The sequence below is a fragment of the Harpia harpyja genome, chromosome Z (genome assembly GCF_026419915.1).
Source record: "Harpia harpyja isolate bHarHar1 chromosome Z, bHarHar1 primary haplotype, whole genome shotgun sequence".
Taxonomy (NCBI): domain Eukaryota; kingdom Metazoa; phylum Chordata; class Aves; order Accipitriformes; family Accipitridae; genus Harpia; species Harpia harpyja.
The window spans coordinates 105652251-105674733 of NC_068969.1; the positions used below are offsets into that span (position 1 = coordinate 105652251).

The window sequence follows — 22483 nt, forward strand, 5'->3', positions numbered from 1 at the left end:
CGCGCACCGCCGAGCGCGTCCGGAAACCCGGACCCGCCCCGCCGCCCGCACGACCTGCGATCCCGAGGGTGCCCGGCCGAGCGCTGCCGAGCGGAGCCCGAGCGTTGCCGAGCGGGACCCGAGCGCTGCCGAGCGGGGCCCGAGCGTTGCCGAGCAGGGCCCGAGCGCTGCCGAGCGGAGCCCGAGCGCTGCCGAGCGAGTGCCGAGCGCTGCCCGAGCGTTGCCGAGCGGGCCCCGAGCCCCGCCGAAGCAGGTCGGGAGAGCCACTGAACGGCGGAGGGGAAGCCGGGCCCGGAGTGGTGGCGGGACGGCGAGCGGGGCCTGTATCTCTGTGAGTGGGGCCGGGGCGGCCTGGTAAGGGGGTTCTGTGTCCCTGTGTCCCTGGCCCCTCTGGTGGGCGTTTACGTTTGTGTGTTTGCGGTCGGGGCCTCCCCTGAGGACCCCGGGGTTGGGGGTGTCAGGGCTGTCCCTCACCCCCCGCGGTATGTCTTGGCCCCCCCCCGCGTCCGTGTGGGGCTGAGGGGGGGGGGGGGGGTGTATGTATGTGTATGGCCAGGGCTGCGCATGCGTGTGTCTGTGTCCCTGTGTGTGTGTCTGTCTGTCTGTGTGTAGGCTGTCTCTGCCCCCCCCCCCCTGCGTGTGTGTGCAAGGCCCCGGCTGTCCCTGAGCCCCGTACATGCCTGTGTGCTCTGTCTAGAGCTGGGGCTCTCCCTGACCTCCCCACGCGCGTATGCCCGGCCTGGCTGTTGCCATTCCCCCTCTGTTGCAGCACCCAGGCCTCTCTCCATGCCCACTGTTTTTTTTTTTTTTTTGGCAGGTGTGCAGTAGAGCTGTCCAAGCCATGATCGAGGTGTTGGCCAAGCTGGGCCGTGGGCCCGTCTTCCTGGCAGGAGAGGTGCTGGAGTGCGTGATCACGTTCACCAACCCATTATCGGCCTCATCTACCTCTGCCAGCAGGTACGGCACCCTGTGCCGGTGAGCCCTTCTGTGCATGGACCCTCGAAGGGGCAGAGCTGTTTGGGTCCCTCCAGAGGGAACGGCCATCCCTCCCTTCTGAGCAGCCAGGTGTAGTCATGACTAGGTTGTGGGGCAATGGTGCCAGCTCAGCCACGGGTGACTTCCCTGCCCAAGGTACTCCCTTAAGGGTGCTCTGCGCCATTGCTATTTCAGGGCTGAAACTGGGGTAATTATTTGGGTTTTCTGCCCCCAAGAAAGAGGCAAGAAAAAAAGTATGCAGTTAGAGATGCTTTTAACTGCCCCTCAGGTGAGCTCTCAGTGTCAGGGTTACTGGCAGAAAATGAAGCCAAACTGGCTATCAAAGCAGGATATCTAGTTAGACCAGGGTGACAGTCTCACAGGGCAACATCTAGACGACATCACTATTTCCTATGTTTAAGGAAGGAGTGCTCTCTGTCCAGCACTGCGCTGACTTACATCAGTGTGATCCTTGCCTCCAGAGCTGGCAGGCACAGGGGCAAGCACTGCCTAGAGTCAGAAGGAGCCAGCCTTCTGTGGCAGCATTTTCTGTGGCCCAGCCTTTGAGCGCTGCATCTCCCCTTATCATTACTGTGCCTGAAATAGGCGTTGAGGAAACGTGAGAACATGGGAGCTTCCTATCTTGGCTCATGGGGTGACACAACATCATAAGTAGTCACCCAAAGCCTCCATGTCCGCTGAGTGTGTTGCCTTGTCTGAGTCTCCAGGGGGTGGAGAGTGCTTTCACATCTTGAGCCCTTCCTGGGAAGTGTCCATTTCCAGCCCTGTCAGGTTCAGCATCTTTTCATCACCAGTACACGTTTCACACGTGATTGTTTTGGTGCACCCACTTCCAGTGCTTGCAGTCTCAGCGGCAGCAAAGCAGTCTCTTGTATTACCGCTATAGGGCTTCTTTGTTTATTGCCTTCCTTAACTTTCCAGCTTTTCTTCCTGGTTCCTCTTTCCTGCTGAATCCAGCTTTTAAACTCAGCTGTGGCATAAGCATCTCGCTTTCCAAAGTTTTGTCTTGTGCAGTGACAGTGCTGTTTTTCCCAGTTCCGAAACATGTGGGACTGCAAGGGTACCGGGTGGAGCAGTTTTGGAGGTTTGCAGCACAGTTATGGGAGCTTCGTTTGGGAACTTCAGGTGTGTTGTGGTCCATAGAAAACCGCCTCTTGAAAAAAGAAGTTTTTAAAATAAAAAAGCAGGTGACCAAACTGATGAGACCTGGCTAAGTCATACGAGTAGCAACACCAAATAGGTTGGTGGTTTGGAAATAGAAGCTGTGGGTTGCGTAAAGGCAGGAGCCACATCAAAGCACAGTCACTGCAACAGGCAGATAGACCTGTCAGGGACTAGAAGCTTTCGGGGCTGGCAAAAGCTGCGGCGCAGGTGGAAAAACTGAGAGGCATGCGTTTCAAGCATAGGGACAGAACTGAAGGACAGTAAGTGAACAGCAGAAAGTGAATTTGATTGTGGTGGATGAGACATACGAGAAACAAAGCTCTTTTGCCCAAAAGCTGCGTGGAGCATGGCCCTTGTGGGCTACGGGAGTTATAGGGAGAGGTGAGAGAGGAGGGAAGCGACCTCAGCACCAGCGCAGGATCCATCTGTGCCCTGCCAGCTGGACAAGCCAGGTCTGCTGGTAGGAAGGCACATGCTAATTTCGTTTGGGTGTCTGGTTAAAAAAATGAAAACAATCCAGTGGCATATTGTTGGGCAATACTGGGGGGAAAAAAAAAAAAAAAAGAAAAAAAAAGATTCAAAGTACAGTGTTTGAAGGTACTGTAATCATGCTAAGCTTATCTAAAATTAGTAAACATTGTCTCTTAAGCAAGACCATTTCTCTGTTTCCATATAGCAGACACCTTACAACAGAAAACCTGATGGCAGCCCGTATGGAAAAGCCATGCTGGTACTTTTGAAGATACAGAATTGCAGTTGCGGGGTTAGAGGTAACTGGGTAGAGTAACCAACACGTGTTTGGGTAAAGGCAGCCAGTGCATACAAAAGATCAAATAGTGCATTGTTAGTCAGCTGAAATGAATGCAGCACGCCTTTTTCTCTGGTTTGTCTAGACGTTTAACTGCTCTGATGTGTCATGTTGAGAGATACCCGTGTGCCACAAAAAATCCCTGTGCCACCTAAAACTCTGGTGTCAGTGCTTACTAATCAGATCATGATGTTAGAAAACACCAGAGGAACCATACACTGGCTAAATTAATGAGACCATTATTGAAATAAAAACAGGTGAGTGTTTTGGAAACTGAAAGGTGTCAGTAATGCCATGAGAAGTGTCCTGTGGAATGGCTGAGGTTGTAGCAGAGTCCAAGACGCAAGAACATTTTTCATGCTGGATGCAACCAATTCTTGTGGCTGTACAGAGAGGGGGCAAAATGACACCTTCACCTCCCCTATAGCCATCAGCAAATCCCTTGCATCAGGAGGAGAAAATCGGTGCTTATGAAGGACACAGAAGCATCCTTCCCTGGTCTGACTCAACCAAAAGTTGATGTTCTTGAGGGGGGTGGTGCTGTGGGGAAGGAGCATGTCTGTGCCCTGCCTGCCCTGAGGAGTGTCAAGCTTTGGGCAGCTGGGTGCTGTGGGCAGGGGCAGCTGACCCCAGGTTGCAGATACGGCTTTTGAATTTGCCCGCTTCCCTGATGGTTGCGTTATTACCAGAGGCACCTTGGGAGTACTGCTCTGCATGTCACTTCTGGCTTGGGATATAGCCCTTCGTGGCTAAAAGTCCTCTGCCAGGCCTGGCCCGTGCGCGACAGCTAGAGTTGTCCTCTCAAGAGTGCAGTCTGTGGACAGTCCCAGGCTGTGGGTGATGAGAAAGACAACCAAGTGAGTAAGGCTTTGAGCCAGATCTAGGGGCGCTTGACCTCACCGTGTTTGCTGGAAGCTCCCTGTGGGGTTCTGCACAGGCCACCTTGTCTCTATCCCTGTGGAAGGGGTGGCTGCTGACCTGCACTGCTTGCTGTGCTCTGCCACGTGTGTGCAGTGGGCTTCTTGGGGAAGGGGTCTTGCCTCACTCTGTTTCTATGCTGTGCCCAAGGTGTTGTGGCTCTGACTGCAAATATTGCTGCTAAGTAAGAGCCCTGGGCGACACGCAGGCCTTGGGTGAAACTGTTGTCAGTAGCCAGGATGGAAGTGTCTTTGGGTCAGCACTCCAGCTCAAGCTTGCTCCAAAGGCTTGTTTGGAGGGGGGCTGTGAGAATGGCTTCAGTGACAGTGAAGCAAGGCCTTCTTTGTTACAGACAAGCAGTCCCACATGGCGCTGAGCAGCAAGAGCTGCTCTTCTCCCAACTGATGCTTGCTGTAATCCTGGTTTAAAATGTAGACATGAGTGTTGCTCTTCTTTGCTCTCAGTGAGATGCTGGCATGGGCCAGCGCCCAGATTCACTGCCAGTTTCACGCCAGTGAGAACCGGGTAGCGCTCCCTCCCTCTGACGGCAGCAAGCATGACGTGCAGGCAGAGAACGAGACAGTCTTCGTCCCCAACAGAGGTGAGTGTTACTCCTGTAATCCCAGGTAGGGATGGTGAGAGCACAGCCAGCAGGAATCAAGCACACTATAATGTGTGACTTGAGAGCAGCACACATAGAAGTGAGTGGGAAGACCGTGTTGCTTTCCCTGGTGATGGCTGCTGCAGGACCTCGTTAATACTGAGCTCAGAGTGGCATTAGCTTGCAGCGGAATGTGAGGGTTACCTGTCCCATCTGTTCTGGGAATGTCTCATGATCTGACTGGGGCATGAGATTTTTCCTCCTTGGACCCTTCTCCTTCCCATTCCCCCCTGTGAGGATAAGGGCTGGCTGGGTGGCCAGCGTGGGCCCTGAGGCTGGGCAGCATTCACGTGGTGATTCTTCTCTTCCAGGAGAGCGGGGTCAGTGTATCCTGTCCACCCCACCCAAGATTCTCTTCTGTGACTTGCGACTGGATCCTGGGGAGTCAAAGTCCTGTGAGTCCTGTCTTCTCTTCCCCTGCTCAGAGGGCTTGCCTCTGGGGAGCTCTGCTCTCAAAGCTGGCTTTGCAGAACTGAGTGCTGCAAGTGGGAGACCCTGATGCTTGCGGAAGACGAGGTGCTTTGGTGGGAGTGTGAGTGCTAAGGAATTGCTGCATCGTCCAGAGTCTGTTCTCCACTGTATGAGGACTGCGTACTGCAAGGTGTCCCTCGGTGCTGCCCCTGGCCCACATCCTTTGCTGCAAGTCTGTTGTGTAGCTGCGAGGCATAAAATGTTTTGAAATACCTGGCTACAGCTGAAGGAATGGTTACACACACCTGCGTTTCCCTGCCTTTATTTCTTCAGTCACACTGGAGTATTCTTGGGATTTAGGCTGGCGTCCTGTGAAGGTCCAATCTTCCTCTTCAGGTTGTGGCTGCCCTGGAGATTGCAGTCTTCTGCCTGTTCTAGTTTTCCTGCTGTAAAAGTGAGCACTTTTCATCTTCTCTGCACAAAGCTCTCCACGTCTCCAAAGCCCTCAAATAGAGTCCTTCCAGTGGGTCCCCTTTAAGCTCTCCTTCATCACTACTTTTGCTTTTGCAGTTTAGAGAAATTTTCATCCTTTTCACAAGGAATTTGCAGCAACTCATTTTTGTTGTTCCAGGCCGCTTCTACTGGAGTAGGCAGCTGTGAAAATACGAGTATGTGCTATTGTCTCTCAGTTGGCGGCTGCATGACCCAGCCTGTCAATTTGTGTCGGATCTCCTTTGCATCCCAGCGGCCCATGGTCTAGCGGCAGCGTAACATCAGGTACTGCAGGCTGTGTGTGGAGAGCTCCCCCGGGTTGTCCTAGGGATCTGCTGGGAACAGTTGACGGAGACCTCTTGAGTCACAGAGCAAAGGGAGCAGAGAGGCAGTGCCTGTGGTGGAGGGGACTCTGCTGGAGCGTTGAGCTCTGGGGAGGTGAGAGCAGAGCTGCAAGTGAGACCAAGGAGCTGTGGGCTCTGATGTGCTGGTTTTGAAGCTGGGATCTCCTGCCTTTCTAGGCTTGGAGGGGCCTGACTGGAGGGGAAGGCAGGCAGGGTGAAACCAACCTGCCTTGGCTAGGTGGTTAGCGGGGTGGGGCAGTGCTGTCTGGGGCTGTGTCTCCTAAACTGCAAAGCCTATTGTCTGAGCATGTTTAGTTATTTACTCACTATTCTGCAGCAGCATGCAGGGGAAAGGCGCTGGCCCTGCTACATCAGAGCCAAGGTCCACTGTGCTTTCTGAAAGTGGCCATGCCAGGGAGGAGGAGGAGGAGGAGGCAGAAATCTCAGCTGGCCTGAGGCTCACCTGGATTCTCCTGCGCTCCTCACTGCTGGCAGGTAGAGGGCTGGAGCATCTGTTCCCTGGGAGCAGGGGGTAGCCCCTTTTCCTGGCCTGCATCTCAGGCAGGCTCAGCAGTCTCTGGGAGAGCAGATCAGTGACCGCAGTCCAACCTCCAGGTGACTGGGATGGATTGAGAGGATTTCCTTGTGCACAGGCTTTGCAGACAGAAGCTGTTCAGCCCCCAGCTAAGCTAGCAATAGTCTGTCCTTCCCAGAGGTGTTGTGTTGGGTGTGTGTGTCCGCTCTGCCACTGGTTGACACTGGCAGAAGCAGCATGCATCTGCCTTGCACTTGGATGCAGCTCCATAGGAAGGACAGAAACTCTTCTACACTTTCTCTTCCTTGTCCATATGTTACAGTCTTTGCCCTTGGTTTTGCAATGCAGATGTCCATTGCATAAGTTGTGTGCGATGCTGCTATGTGTGGCACTGGGCTTTTTAGCACTGAAATGCCTGTATCACAGCCCCGGCTCTGCCAGGCTGCTCACACCAATCCCGTTGGCCTGCGGAGCTGCTGTTCTCACGCGAGACTGCAGCTGGCATGCTTGCAGATCATTCCTGGGGGCTCCTGCCAGCTCCGTGGAGGCAGAGTTAAGGCTGTGTGGGTGTGTATCTTAATTCTTCATTTCCTGTTTTTCAGAAGTTTTGAGTTTTGCTGCACAGTTCGGAAAGGCAAAAAAACCCCCAAGAAATCTTAATTCTGCTTCAGCAAAGTACTATGTTATTAAACTGTAGCCAGAGCTGGCACATATAGCTGAGGTTGTGTCAGGCTGTCTCTTGATAAAAGGCCTTGTTTTCAGTTGCTGACCAGCTTCTTCCCCAATATCTTCCCCTTCTTGTGGTGCCTATATGTTGAAGTTGACTCACCTCCCATCCCTTTGACACAGTGCCCAGACTGAGCTCTTTAAATTTGTCACCATAAAACATTTTCTCAAGCCCTCCAGGCATTTCTGTGGCTGTTTTTGCCTCCTCTCCGGTTTTGTAATACCTTTAAACATTTGGTAGATCACAGAGAGGGGAGGAAATAGAAGCAGCCTGGACACGGGCCGGGAGCCCAGCCAGAGGGTACAGCGGGTGGGTAAGGCAGGCATCCATCGCACCAGGAATGTGCTTCCTTCTGGGATATGCACGGAAGCTGGGACTTCCCGAGTCTTAGCATTCCTGTGCCAGGTAGCAAACCACCCATCCTCCTCAGACAGCGGTGGTCTCTGCTCAGATTATGCTCACTGGGCATGAAGGTCTTTGTGAGCGCTCTTGTTAAGCCTGATACAGGGGGTTACAGCAGTCTGCTTCCTTCCTTGGAAATACCTGATTCTCCTCCCTGTCAAGACAGTTCTCAGCTTTATCTGCACCCCGGTCCAGCAAGACAGCCTTGTGTTTTAAGGTGTGACAGCCTGTGGATGCTACGCACTAGCACAGGCTTTTTACTTCCTTACAGTCCTGTTATTTTAAATCTAGAAGTTATATTTAAAATGTAACCCTAGCTTTTAATCTAAGCCTCAATGTTTAGGATGTGCCAAACATGGGGAAGGATCTGTGGTTTCACAGCAGGATGCTGCCCTTCCTCTGGCAGGGTGTATCTACGTTATGGTGGGCAAGCCAGAGAGGTGGAGACTTTACACAGTGCACTGTTTGCACCTTTCTTACTATACAGTGTGTGGTTTGGGAAAGCTGCAGAAGTGTTCATGCTGCGTGGAGAAGCATTGGGGTTTGTGTGGTGGCCAAGGGGCTTTGAGAGGGCCGAATCTGGTGTAAAGCCAGGCCCCAGCATCTCAGAGGTCTCGGCGTCAGAGGCTTTGTGGTCTAAGTCATCAGTCTCTCATGGGGGATACACCCCACGTTGTTGTGAAGGTCTTTTAATTGTTTCTTGGCCATTTAGACCCAGTGCTTCAGAGAAAAACACAGGAAGAAACTAATTTTTGTTGCCGAGTTTGGGATTTGTGTAAAGCAAATATCAAAAGAGGCATGAGGTATTGATCAGCACCTCTGCCGCATGGGGCAGAGCCCTGAGGAAACCGCAGCCTGTGACTGCATCGTGAAAGCGACGTGCAAAGGAAGTGCGCAGAGACAAATTCAGGTTGAACTCGTGATGAGTAAGTTTAGCTCTCATGTGTTTGTGTTCCTGGATTTTACATCTTTCACATTCTTTTGAGGCAGAATTTCTGTGTGTGGTTGTATGTGCTGGAAGCAATGTCTGGATGACGGTGCATGTGATGTGAGGAGCAGTGTGCTGGTGCAGGGAAGCTGGGAATGTGCTTGGCCTGCCGTGGGAAAGAGGAGATGGCGGAAAGCACCAGGCACTGTCCCTAGCTCAGCATCACTGCTGGTCCTAACCCTTGGTGCAGGGAGCCTGCGAGCAACAGCTCCAGGAGCTTTCTTTTGGCCTTGGAAAGCAATCTTTTCTGCATTCCTTGCAGATTCATACTGTGAGACGCTGCCCATAGACGGCCCTCCCTCTTTCCGGGGACAGTCGGTAAAGTACGTGTACAAGCTGACAATCGGCTGCCAGCGTGTCAACTCCCCCATCAAGCTCCTGCGTGTACCCTTCCGTGTCCTTGTGCTACATGGTAAGGCCACAGGCTCCCCTCCCTGTAGACACAGGCCTGGCTACACCCTGCCCCGCTGACACTCTCACCTTCTCCCCAGGGCTCAAGGATTACCAGTTCCCACAGGATGAGGCCGTTGCACCCTCAAACCCCTTCCTGGAGGAAGAGGAGGGTTTGAAGAAAGACTCTCGCCTGGCGGACCTGGCGACAGAACTGCTAATGGTGGCCACCTCCCGACGCAGTCTGCGTAGGTCATATCCCCTGCTTGAACCTGCTGTCCTAACCTGGGTGTGAAGCACAGCTCAGGCCTCGCTGCAAAAATCTCTCGCTGGCAAGTGAAGCTCTGACTGGGGCTGTGGAGCAGCTCCATCAGGACCTGCTTGGGTCAGAGTTTCCCATGGGCTCCTCCCAGCCAGTCTCAGGCTCTTCCCACTTTAGCCAGAGATGCTCTTCGTACTTCAGCCAGAGACCCTCTTCCCAGCGTATTGCAGCCAGCATGTGGTTTGCTCTTTCTCACTGCAGGTGTTTCCCAAAGGGAATGTCACCTGCAGGGACTGTCCTTCACACCCAAGCAGCAGGCATGGGGTCATTTCTGCTGGGCTCTGTGATTAACCCAGAGCACTGTATGGAGCAGAGCCTTGTCCTGCCACAGCCCTTTCCCCGCCTCTTCTTACTCCACAGACCTGTATAATATCAGCAACACTCGTGGGAAGGTGGGGTCGTTCTGCATCTTTAAGACTGTGTATAAGATCGGAGAGGATGTCATTGGGACCTTTAACTTCTCAGAAGGAGACATCCCGTGTCTGCAGGTCAGTGTTGGCTTCAGGATCACTGTGGGGAGAGGCAGGGTTCTCAGGTGGGGGAGAGGGAGAAGGGACTGGTGTGGCACTGGTAGCTGTGGGGATTCTACTGAGGGTTTCTAGTGGGACCCAGCTGAGGTCCCCTTGGGGTATGAGGTGTGGAAGGGCTCCAGTTCTGAGCTCGTTTGGGAAACAGAGGCCCCAGGGCTGCATGAGGTTGTGAGAGCGAGCACCCTGCCGATTGCCCTGCAGTTCTCGGTGAGCCTGCAGACGGAGGAGAGCATCCAGGAGGAGTTCCAACGTCGGCGGGGGCAGCCCGTTTCCTTCAGCACGCACGCCCGCCATCAGGAGGCCTGCTTGCACACAGCCCAGAGCAGCTTCAGCCTGCCCATCCCACTCAGCTCTACCCCGGGATTCACCACCAATATCGGTTAGTGGCCACCAGGGAAGGGACACACGCCTGCTTGTCTCGGCAGGAGGACTGCGATGTCCCCAGCCCTGCCCTTGCTCAGCAGGGTTGTGTCCTGTGGGAGTGGGCTTATTTGCGTGTCCCCTTGCCAGGACAGCCAGCACTGAGACAGCTGCTGTCCCTGTCCCTTGTGGTGTTGGCTGCTGACCCCCCTCTTGCCCACAGTGTCCCTGAAGTGGAGGCTGCACTTTGAGTTTGTGACCTCTGGGGAGTCGGCGGGGACTTGCTTGGTTCGTGGGAGCCAGTCGGAGGCCATTACCTGGACTGGGGTGGAGCAGATGGAAGTAGACACTTTCAGCTGGGACTTGCCCATCAAAGTTCTTCCAACCAATCCCATCCTGGCTTCCTACGTGTCTCAGTTCTCCAGCACTAACTCCATCACCATCTGAAGTGAGGAGAGCTGATGGGGGCCTGCGGTGCTGCAAGCATGTGCCGCTGCTGGGAATGGCGGGCAGGACTGTCACTGGCATGCTGCAGAGAGCACATCCCAATGTCCCCTTGGGTTCATCTGCAACACCCAGGTGGGCACCGGGCAAGTCTGTTACACCTGCGGATGGAGGAGCACTGTGCTTGCTGCGGTGTCTTGTGCTGCAGCCCTTGGCTGAGCTGGACTCTTCCTGCCTGGGTGAAGGGGTCAGTCCCAGAACTCAACAAAAAGAAATCTGCCTCCCAGGGAGTGGCCTGACGTGCCTTTACCCCATGAGCGGCTTCCAAGAGGGAAAGGCCCAGTCCAGGGAAAGGAGAGGGGAGCTCTTCCAGTGAAGCCCTGTACCAGCCTCTGGTGAAGGCCATCCCCCCTACAGAGAGACCCCGCAAGCAGATGTCTGGCGTCCAGGTGAGGCACACTGGCCACCTGGGCTGTGTGGGAGCCTGCTCTCCTGCCCTGGCACACATCCTGCCTCTTGTGAGGGGTGTCTCATGTGCACAGCCCAGCTGCCCCGCTACCCTCACCCGGAGGAGGCAGGTCCCGGCAGGCCGGCTCTGCGCTGCCAGCATGTGCTGGTGTCCTGGATGCAGCCACGTGCTGTGGCAGCACAATAGTGATGATCCAAAACCTAGAAGCCCTGAGCGCCTGGGGTGTTCCCTGCCTGCGCTCCTGGCTGCAAAGGCGTCCTGCTGGTCTTGGGATCCTTGGGGAGCTGGAGGGAATGCGTGCTGTGTGCTCAGGAGCTGGGACGGAGGTCTCCCTGCTCAACAGCCAGCTCCCCATTTCTACCACACCTTTCAAAGAGTTTTCCTCTTTGCATTGAAGTCTAATAAACATCTGAATGTAGAAAACTTGACCTTCCCAATAGCCTTATTCCTATACTGTTCCCGGTGGTGGACACAGCCCACCTTGCACAACAGTCACAGGCTGGAGACCTCCTCTTTGTCTTATATCTTTATTGCAAGAACAGAAACATCTACACAAGGCTCTGCACAACACAGGCATGGCACCAGCTGGGGCGGGCTGCCAGGGCGGTTGGCTCCACCCTGGCACATGCGGATTGTTTCAGCTCCCTGAACCCTAGCAGGCTCCCTGCCCCGCTCCCCTGCAGCTGGGATGGGGGCCTCCTCTGGGCACATCTTCTAGTGGTTCCCCCTGCTCTGCTGCCAGCCCCAGGCTGGCTCTGTTTCACTGTTGCCCAGGGCTGGCCTGCTGTGCTGAGGACCCTCTCTGGCCCCAGGGCTGTGGGAGCGGGGGCATTAGTGGTTCCAGAGGTGGGTTATGCCCCTCGCGCTCTGGGGCAGAGAATGGGCTGGCCAGGGTGCGTGGGTCCTGCACGAAGGGCTGTGGTGCTCCCCAGTGAGCTCCCAGCAGCTGCCATGCAGGGGGATGGGGGTCTGGGAGGGAGCAGGGAGCTGCTTAGATTGAGGCTGGGTGCAGGAGTACAAGACTGCCATGAAACAGGCTAATTCGGTCCTGTAGCCCTTTCTTTAGTAGCTGGAGGTTTCCTGCCCACCTGGGAGTAGATCCTGTAGGATCTGCGTTCCCACCGTGTGCAGGACATCTCACGGGGAGGGAGCCCCTGTTCGGTTCAGGAAGCTGAAGGCAGAAGCAAAGCCGTACCGTGGCAGCGCTAGGGTGTAAATGTTAACTCAGTACCATAGTGTGTGGATAGTGGTTTCCCTCAAAGGTGGCGGCAGTGACGTCTCTACGGGATGGGGCTGGTCTGGAGCATGCGGGAGGTGTGCTCTGGAGGAGGGGAGGATGATGCTGAGGGGGTGCGGGCCGCTGCCGAGCCTCTATCTGCTCAGCCCCGCGCCCAGCACCTTGTTGCTCAGTGGCTCAGGGGTGCCGGCTGAGCCCCACTCGTGCTCCATGCTCTTCACGCAGGGCAGGCTGGGGTTGGCCTTCTGCACCACCGAGATCTGGCAGGTCTGCGAGTCGTAGTGGGCCTCGCACCAGTCGGGGAAGTCGATGGGGTGCTGGGTGCTGCGGGAGAGGGCACCGTGCCATCAGCTTCCCCTGGTTCGTGCCAGGGGACTGCTGGCAGGGCCGGGTGGCTTCCTCTGCTGCCAGCCCCCCCCAGCCAGGGTGTCTCCCAGGCCAGCTTGGGCAGGCTGTGCCACAGCTCCTGGCATGTCTGGGTGTCTTGCTGTGCTGAGACACCCCTGCCTGCCATTGGTCTCCCCAACTCCACCACCCCGGTGGGCTCCTGCCCACCTCTGCCCCTTGTCCCCCAGGGCCTGGAGCCCCACAGCCCCCCAAGGCTCTGACATTTGCTCCGCTGCATTTGCAGCCACCAGACCCACACAACGCCCTCCCTGCTGCGGGCACAGCAGTGGCAGGGCAGCACCGCCAGCAGTAGCCCACCCCCAGCACCCCTCGGCCCCTCACTCACGTCTCGCAGCAGCCCACGCCGATGGGGTGCAGGCAGGTGCAGAGCAGGCAGTTGGTGCTGAGCCACGACTCCCCGAGGGAGAACTGCTTCCCCTCGTACTCGCAGGGAGCTGCAAAGGAAATGGTGGTGGTGAGCACACGAGCCTGCGCCGGGATGCGTGGGAGCCTCCTTGGCACCCCTGTGCCCTGAGAGAGGGGACAGGGGGGACGCCATGACCTCCCACCCGCCCTATGGTACAGAAGATACTCGGTGGTCTCTCCGCCACCGTGCAGGTATGGGATGCCCAGGCACCTGCCAAGGGCGATGCGCCCATCCATCCTCTCCTGGCCATGCCCTGAGGCTCTCCCCACTACTCCAGGGACCTAGGGCAGAGGCAAGTGTCTCTTGCTTCCCTGGAGAGGACATATCCAGCACATCCTTGGGGTCTGAGCATCTCTGCAGCCCTGGAAGAAGGCAGCAGAGGAAAGACAGGCAGCCCTCCTCCCTTTGCTGCTAGTCCTGCACGCTCAGCCCCAGCCGGGCTCCTGCCAGGAGCTCTTCATGGCCCAGCGAGCTGTTTCTCAGCCAGAGCCCTGGGGAGCTGTTCTGTGGTTTATAGACTGCTCCTTCCACTCATCACTGGCCCACGATTGCACTCCTGAGCTCAGAGCAGTCCCTTCTGTGCTTTGCAAGGACTCAGGACAGAGCCCCAGCGCCCTGGGGAAAGCTGAGGCCTCTTCTTCCCATCAGCCTCTTCCCGTCTCACCTCCACACTTACCTTTAGCCTGGAAGTAGCATTTGGCCTGGGAGTCCGGCAGCTGGAGGAGGAGGGAGAGCAGCAGGCAAAGCTTGCCCCAAGCACACCCCATCTTCTGCACTTGCATGGCCATGGTCGGTGTTGAGCTGGGCTTGTTCGCCGAGGTTGCCTTGCTTCTGTATTGCCTTTGCTCTTTTCCCTTCTCTTTCTCTCTCTCTCTCTGCCTTTTTAATGCTCTTCCCCTGATCCCAACAAGAGATATTTATAAAGTTCAGCTTTACGACCCTGGCCACCAGCTGTGCCCCACTGGAAAAGTTGTAAAACTCATTTCCTGATTTGAAAGGCATGAAAACAAGAGGTAGGATCAAGATTTTTAACAAGCTGTGAAAAGCTGATTCATGCCCTCCAGAAATGTCTCCAGTTGGAAGCCCCTGTGGGTGCAAGGCTCCACAGCGAGAGGAGATCCAAGGGACCCCAGTGGGGTTGCCCTCGGGAGGGTGGTGAGCACGCAAGCGGCAAGTGCAGGAGACTCTGGCCCCCGACCAGGAGAGCTCCAGGCTCCCCTCTGGTCACGCTGAGCCTTTTCTGATCCTTCACAGCGGCCAAGGTTTGAGGAGCATCCCACCTCGCAGGGACCGGAGTGGCACAGGCATCCTGTTAACAACCAGTGTGGGATGCAATGGCACCATCCTCGACAGGGGTGGAAATGCTCACACCCAGCTCCCGGGTACCACAGCATTGGCAGTTTCACCCCAGTCTGGGCTGCAGCCATGCCAGGCTTGTGGCCACGCGTGGGCCAGAGGTGACAGCGGGTTTTTTTCGCCAAGTGCAGGCAGTACAGCAATTGCCACTGATGCAGAGCAGGTGAGGAAGGCTCTGCATGAGGCATGCCCCAGGGCTCATCTGAGCAGTGCCCATGAAAGTGGGGCTGTGTGCCTGTGTACATGCAGCACCCATGAAATGCCAGAGCTGAGCCGCTCCTTTAAGAGGCTGGAGACCAGCCCCAGTAGAGACAGGGAACAGGAGGGATGAAATCAGAAGGTGAAGGTGCATTTGGGCAACAAGTGACCTGAGAGGGAAACAAGGGCTTGGCTGACAGCAAGAAGCCGTGGGAAGATGCCACACCACCCAGGGACCTGCCTATCGTCCGCACAGACCTTTACCCAGAGGGGCTGCCTCTAGGTTGAAGCGATAAGGTTGTTATCAGCTGGCAAAGCGAGGGGATGGGCGAGATGGAGGAGGTCAGAGCCCTGGGAGCCACACAGCCCCCGAGACCTACAAATGAAAGGCTGAATTGCCAAGAGAAATTCACAGCCCGTGTCAGAGGCGCTGCCGGCAGCAGGAAATGGGGCTCCAGGGACGGTCCAGCCAGTGGCTCGGCCAGCGCAGGGCCGTGCCGGCAGCGAGGCGGCAGCGGTAGCGGTAGCATATGTGGGTCATCTGCCCCTGTGTTAATCTCCCTACTTTCTGAGAGTTTGGGATAGGTTTACACCCTGACGCGTGAGGCTTAATATCCCTTCCAGAATTTGTGTTGGCATCCGCTATTATAGCTGGATATTTTTGTTATCCCCATAAATGCCCAATCCCTCCTTGAATCCTGCTAAATTTTGGCCTGAGCATTTTCCTGTGGCAGCCTAATTAAGCACAGAGTGAAAAAAAACCCGCTTCCTTTTATCCGCTTTGGATTCGCCACCTTCAGATTTGAAGGCATAGTCCCTTCGCGCTGGTGCTCCGGGCCCCCTCACCATCCCATTGCATCCCCATCCTGCATCTTGTGCTCTTGCCTCTGAGGGAGCAGCCCTGGCTTTGCTTCCCCTCAGAGAGTTACCCCAGCCTTCTTGTAGTGTCCTGGATGATGCTGTGCCGCTCTGGGTGGGGTGGCCGGATGGCAGCAAGGGTAGGATCAGCTGGAAAAGGCTGATAATAAATCAGAGAAGATTGGGGTACCCGTGAATAACCTGCTGACTGTGGGGCCATGAGCTGGGATGGTGAAGTGTATCAGTGACAAATGAAACTCACCCTTTGGTGCAGAGTTGTTACTATAGAAAGAGGATAAAAGCGTTTGTCATTGGAGCAGTAAATGAATATTCCTATTGTGTGTTTGGAAAAAGCAGTCTGGCACGCTAGTAACCACAATGAAATAATCCATCATCATTTCATCACTGAGTACAGCAAATGTTAAACAAAAGCAGTGGGTTTCATTTGGAGGCCCACATGATTTGGCCAGGCTTCCGGAAGGGTGCTGAAAATCTGGGGCGAGAGCATCTCTCAGCTGTATGGAGGGGCACTGCCCCTGCTTCACTGGGGACACAGGGAGGCATTCCCAGGATTTCTGTAGCCTGTTTCTGCTTCTGGTTTCCTAAGGAGAGGGTTAAAGCTACCAGCCCACTCCTGGCCTTTGGGTGTTTCATCAAAGCGGTTCACTGGGTAAATGCAGAGGAGGAGGAAAGGGTGTGAGGACACCCCTTGGCACGTTGCAGAGGGACCTGGACAGCAAGGCATCTTCTACACTGTGACTGTGCATCAGGGGTCGGGGCTGGTGGTCCCTCCCAGCCTGTCGCTCCCACTCTCCCCCCTCCTGGCCGCTCTCCTTCCCCCACTTTTGCATCCCTGGGCCCCTGCCTGGCCCCAGCACAAATCCCTGTGGGGGTTCCAGAGCATTTCAGTCCTTTTCGTACAGGACAGGGCTTGTAGCTTGGAAAACAGCAACTGGAGTTGGACTCGGTGCTTGAGAGCTTCAGCTCAGGTACCCAAGGGATGCTGTGCCTGGAGGAGATGACACCCTCTCCGGCTGTGCTAGCCGGTGCATCCTGGACGAGGTTTGGCCCTGGAGAGTAAAAGCGGGCAGCCTGTTTTGGTGCTCACATCTCAGGGACACAGCTGAGACCTGGTGAAGAGCTACAGAAGGGATGTAGGGCCTGGAAGAAGTGCCTTACTCTAAGTTCAGTCAGTTTGGTTTATCAGGCAGAGGCCAACAGCAGGGACTAACTTCATGTCCAGGCATGCCAGTGAGGAGCGGTCACCAGCCTTGAGCATCCTGGGACCCCACAGAAGGTCACATCTGTGTCTCAGCATCGCCCCCAGCAGGACTCAGCTGCCTGGCCTGGCCTGGCTCTCAGATGTGCCCAAGAAGAGCTGGGTGCTGCACCCCACCGAGGGCACAGCATTGCTGGCCTGCTCTCCCAGCAAAAGTTGGGTGCTCCCTCTGCAGAGCTGCTGTTCAAGCCCCCGGTGCCAGAGGATGAGACCCCGTGGACAGGCAGGGGTGAGCATCCAAGCTGGTGGATGCTGGGATGGGGTGACAACAGCCCACCCCAGCCCCGCAGGAGGCACGGGGGTAATAAACGATGCAGGACAAGTTGCCATCGGCAGGATCCAGGAGTGTTATAAAACCTGAATCTCCTGAGCCTTCAGCTGGGACTGCAGCTGCAGAGCAGGAAGCAAACAGGATCCCGGCTGGCATTGTGAAAGCAAACACCATAAATCCGAGGAAGTGCTGTGATTGCTGTTTTAGGCACTGGGGAGCTTGGCTCCTGCTCCCCACAAGTGCTTTATTTTCTCTCTAAACAGCAAAAAAAAAATCCCAACCCCAACTTATCACTGCGCTGAGATGCCCTGGTGCTGCCTCAGGCCCTGGAGCAGCTGTGGGATGTGGGCACCTCTCTTTGCCCAGTGCCTTGAAGATGCTTCAAGCCTCAGAGCCCCCAGGGCACCGTGCAGGCAGCGTGCAGTAGATGCCAGCTCTGAGCTATGTCTGCTCACCTGAATGCTCACCAGTCACTGGAATGGCCAGACACTGGGGAGAGGTGAGCAGGGGGGTCAGAGAGCTGGGCAACCAGGAGCTGGGAAGGTGGACAGGAGGGGGAAAAAGGGCTACCCAGGGAATGACGGCTGGCCCACTCCACCCTTCGTCCTGCAGCTAGTAAGCCAGATGGGACAGCTCCAAGAGGCTGGAAGTACAGGTGGGATCAGAGCTGACCCTACCAGGACTAAAGCAATGAGATTGTTGCTCCAAAAAGGGCACAAAGCAGAGGGGACATGATGAAGACCTTGATGTCACCTTACTCTGCAGGCTGGTTGCCCACTGGATGGAGCTTTGTGCCACCAGAGGAGCATGGGCTGGGAGGCATGCTGGCATGCTCTGTATCTCCCATGGGTGTCCCTGGCCTCGGCACCCACACCCTGACCCTCCTCACAGGGTGTTTCCACCCCATGGGTTGGGTGCAGTGTTTTGCAGGGGCTCTGCAAGCCCGTGTTGGATGGTGTCTGTGGGTCCCCAGTCATGGAATCAGGTCTGCTGTGGGATGGTGTCTGTGGGTTCCCAGCTGTGGGATGGGCTCTGCCCACCCCAGGCTGGGTGCCTGCTCCCTGCAGCTGGTGGCTGGCAGGGCTCCACAGTCCAGGCAGCCCCACGCCATGGCTCCCTTGCCCTCTTGTCCTCTCTCTCACATGTCTCATCCTCCCTTGCTCGCCCCCATGCTCCATCCCTCTCCACCATACTTTGGCACTCTCCCAGGCCATTTATCCCAGCTGTGGCTGCTCTGTGCCAGGCCAGGTTTTGGCACCAGTGGGTTAGCCATGCATCCACACTCTCCTCAGCCCTGGCAGGGTGCTGGCACCCACGCTGGCACCCCAGCACCCTACGTGTGCTGCAGCCCATGGCTCTGCCCAGGCTCCCCCCAAGGAAACGTGCTGGGAGGGCATGGGGTGTTTAGGAAAACAGGCCTTGGCACTTGCTGGCCATCCCAGGAAAATAAAAACATCCGGGCGGGCAGCCGCACAGTGAGTGCGAGAGGCCGGCACTCCATAAATCCCCTGGAGCAGGTGCTTTGTAGTTGGCACAAGGAAATGAGCACATTATTCAGCTCGGCTTAAACCCCGAAACGTTTCCTGTCCTGTGAGTCAGAAATAACCCTGGGAGATCATTCCTGGGCCACGCAGGAGCCACACCAGCCAAAAAAGTACCATGTGCCTGTTGGGCCTGGGGACCTGCTGGGGAGGTCAGGGGTCCAGGCACCCTGTGATGGAGAGGACTTTGCCATGGCAGTGCAATGCCACCGGCGCTGACCCTGGCATGTAACTGTTCTGGGACGTGCTGGGGAGCCCCTGGGGACTCCCAGACCTGTCCTGGGCACCATGCTTCAGTTGGATGCAGGGACAGGGAGAGCCCCTGGAGACACTGGGGCTTTCTGGGTCGTGGATGGATCCTGCAGATGTTTTCTGGCCTCTCTCTGGGGTCAGAAAGGCAGATCCCCCCTGCACCGCCCTGGTGCATCATGGGCTGTTGGTTGGCACCCAGGGGAGCACCCTGGGGTGCTACCCTGCTTTAGGGACACCCTACAGGAAAAGCCATGGATGGCTAGTGGCTTCATGGTGGAAAAGACCACCTGGGCATGGGGCCAGGACACCTTGTAGACAGCCTGGGAGTCCTGGAGCAGACGGAGGGGAAAGCAATGCAGCAGGTACTCCCACTCCGCACAGGCAGTGCCCACCTGAAGAGGGTCATGGGTGACAAGTCCTGTCCTGGTGTCCTGCAAGGACACTTGTAGGGTCTCACTCTGGGTCTGAAGCACGGAGAGGTGTGGGTGCTGGAGGCTGTCCCCACGGACACACTGGGACAGCCCCTGCCCTCAACAAGGGAGATGACACAGCTGCTGCATTACCCACATTTTTCCCTTTAAAATATTTGTCTCTACTCCATTTTTTCCACTACTGGCACACAAACCCCAAACCCAAACAAGGAGCCGTTCAGGTTTCCCAGACAGCAGGAGCACAGGAAGCCCATACATGCAAAGGTCGCCCAGCGTGCCTGCAACTGTCCCATTGTGTTTCGTGCCCACCTGGCCAAAGCTGCCCACAACGTTCTGGAGGTGTTCCTCTCCCATTTGGGATGGGGTGGCTCCTCCAGCACTTGGAATGGAGAGCCCAGTAGGACCCTGGCTCCCACTTGGATGGAGATGGGGACCCCCAGTGGGCCCTCTTTCTGTGCCCCCCCCCTTCACAACCCCACTTACAGCCCCCAGCGTCCAGCAGGATGGGGCTGCTGCCCATTCATGCCAGACCTCCCCGTGACCCAGTGCCATACGTGCCCTGGCACAGCAGTGCCTGCACGACTCCTTCACCTGGCCCCAGCAGAGCTAACCGTGCCACAGGCACCCACTTGTGGTGCCTGCCATGCTCTTTACAGCCACCTCCCGAGGCTGACAGGTTTCTGGCCCCACTCTCAGTGCAGAGGTGAAGGCGCTTGGCAGGGCCCTGCAGCCCACTAGCTCATGTTGCTGCACCCCAGGAGGTAGAAAAACATTTTTTAGCAATTAAACAATCGTCAGCTTTGGGGACCTGGGGCTTGGTTTCACTTACTGGGAACATGGAAAACAAGATGGGAACCTCATGGGCATGAGCTCCCCAGGGCAGGCGGGCATGGCTGTGCCTTTGGTGCCCACCACACTCTGGTGCAGTGTGAGGACCACCATGGACTACTGTGGGCCACTACGGACTGCCATGGACCAGCACAGACCACCATGGACCACCACAGTCCACCATAGACCATCATGGAACTCTGTGTCCTGCCATGGACCTCCACAGCCCACCCTGGACTGCCACGGACTACCACGAACTGTCATGGACCACCACAGACCATCATGGAACACCATGGATAGCCATAGACTGCCATGGACAACTACAGACCACCATGGATCGCCACAGTTCACCATAGACCATCATGGACCTCCATGGACTGCTGTGGACTGCCACAGACAACCATGGTCCACCATGGACTGTCAGGGACCACCACAATCCACCACAGACCATCACGGACCTCTGTGGACTGCCACAGACCATCATGGACCACCGTGGACCACCACAGACTGCCACAGACCTCCATGGACCACTACAGACCACCAGGACCAGGGTGCTGGGCACAGCCCTGTGGGAAGAAAACTTGTCAGCTCCGAGACATGGGATGCCAAGTGCAGAAAGACTAAAACTCAGCGTGAGATCAGGGAAGGTGAAACGGAGTTACAGAAACCCTAAAGCATGGTGAGCCCCAGCCCCGCGTGCCCCAGGGAGCAGGCTGAGGGAACAGCAACCACACCAAGCCCCACAAGAACCCATCCCCACCTCAGCTCCTCTCCCACCCTGTGCACTTATGGGGGGATGCCCCGGTCTGACAAGGGAGGCAGAGCTGGGGCAGTTGTCCCCCGTGCCCTCCGGCTGCCTGGGTGTCCGAGCGGCAGCAGGCACAGCCGGGTAGCTTGTAGCTGATGTCCCCGATTGTAGGGGTGTATGGTGTACGGTGCACAGGCAGCGGTGACCGGGCCCCCTCTGCTGGCATTGCATACACAAACATGGGGCACCCCGGCACTCACAGCCCCCGCCGGACACTTCATGCACCCCATCCCGCCTGCAGCAAGTCCCCCCCCAGGCTGCCCCCATGCTCCCTCCACCCCCACTCTGCTTTTTTCCCCCCACATCTCGTGGGTTTTTTTTAATTTGCCAGGGTCGTTGCCTCCGGCGGCTGCATCCTGCCAGCGGCAGGTCCTGCGAGAGCATCACCACCTCCCAGACAAGAGACTCGCTGCCTGCTCCCTGCCCGCTGCAGGCAGGGAGAGGACAGATCGGAGAAGGCTTTTCCCACCCAGGCTGCTGCCAGCGCCTTTGCCCCCCGCTGCACCCTGGACTGTGCCACCGAGTGAGCCCAGCCCAAGGCTCGGAGATGCCACCGTGGCGCAGGACACAAGCCCCGGGGCTGGTCTGCGGGGGCACACGGAGGGACAGGACCTGGTACCATCAGCTCCCGTAAGCCCCGGGCAGCAGGGGGGATTTTGCAGAGGCTGTGGTCCCCGGTGGGACCATCACTGACCCACCGTGCCCACCGCCACAGCGAAGCTCTTCCACACCCTTCCAGCTTCTCCTTTCTCGCCTATGTTTGCTGCTGGTTGGATTTCACCGTCCTGCGGCAGCACGGTCCTCCAGCTCAGGAACCGCTGCCGGCTCCGCACCGCCACCGGACCGGGGTATTTATAGCCGGCAACCCAATCCCCCCCACGGCTCGGGTTGTGCCGGGCTGGATGAGCCGAGCTCCATGACCCTGCGATGGGAAGGACGTGTCACTCATGGTGGGGACACCCGCAGTGGCACCAGCAGGGACAGCCAGAGGGGCAGTGGATTTTTCAGAGATTCCCGGCAGCCCCAGCTACGGAGGGATCGGTGTCGGGGCACCCTGGGGTGCCATGCCTGCAGCACTGCTCTGCTCTGGTGGCCTGCCCCAAATCCCAGGAGGGGACAGGGACCCCCTGCCTGCCGCTCAGTGCAGCATCCCTCACGCATCCGATCCCCGAGGGACCTTGCAGGGCCAGCGGTACCAGCAAGACCCGCGGGGTCCCCGTGCAGCCACTGGACTCCCCCCTGCGCTCCTCCGCACGCATGCAGCCCCCCAGAGCTGTGGGGCAGGGGCTGTCAACACCCACCCCCCCCCCAACCCTCTCCCGCCCGATGGGAGCAGGCAGCAGGCTGGGAATGTGAGGAATGCACCGCAGGCACGCTGCCCCCGCTGAGACCCCCCTGCCCCACCGAGGCCCCCCCTCCCGCAAATGCAGAGCGCCTCCGTGTCTCCCCGGGCTGGGGTAGCCCCCCATGGCAGCCGGGGCTGGCATCCTCTTGGGTCCTTCCCCAAATCCCCAGGGAGGACCAGCAGTCCCGCTCTGCCCGGGTTATCCCAGCCCCATGGCGTTCTGGGGGTTGTGCAGGGCTCCCTGCCCCATAGCCAGCCCTTGCGCCAGAGTGCTCCCCTGTGCTCCACGGGCTGTCCCCCGGCC

The 22483-nt window shown here is 57.1% G+C and overlaps 2 protein-coding genes across 3 annotated transcripts; one reads left to right on the forward strand and one right to left on the reverse strand.

The window, feature by feature from the left end:
* Positions 1-143: 143 nt before the first annotated feature.
* On the forward strand, positions 144-11384 carry RGP1 (RGP1 homolog, RAB6A GEF complex partner 1). 2 transcript variants are annotated; one of them, XM_052778014.1, is made up of 9 exons: positions 144-331; positions 818-957; positions 4351-4487; positions 4859-4942; positions 8709-8858; positions 8938-9084; positions 9519-9646; positions 9890-10067; positions 10272-11384. In XM_052778014.1, exons 2-9 carry the CDS (start codon positions 842-844, stop codon positions 10493-10495), a joined length of 1164 nt encoding a protein of 387 aa, XP_052633974.1. In that variant the 5' UTR covers positions 144-331; positions 818-841; the 3' UTR covers positions 10496-11384. The 2 variants fall into 2 exon arrangements, with proteins under 2 accessions (XP_052633974.1, XP_052633973.1); XM_052778013.1 differs by lacking the exons at positions 144-331; positions 818-957 and adding an exon at positions 2731-2930.
* An 822-nt stretch (positions 11385-12206) lies between these two features.
* On the reverse strand, positions 12207-13870 carry MSMP (microseminoprotein, prostate associated). The gene is made up of 3 exons (XM_052778814.1): positions 13689-13870; positions 12932-13040; positions 12207-12522 (listed from the first exon to the last, which is right to left on the reverse strand). The coding sequence occupies exons 1-3, from the start codon at positions 13798-13800 to the stop codon at positions 12333-12335; spliced, it is 411 nt and encodes a 136-aa protein (XP_052634774.1). The 5' UTR covers positions 13801-13870; the 3' UTR covers positions 12207-12332.
* Between the last annotated feature and the right edge of the window lie 8613 nt (positions 13871-22483).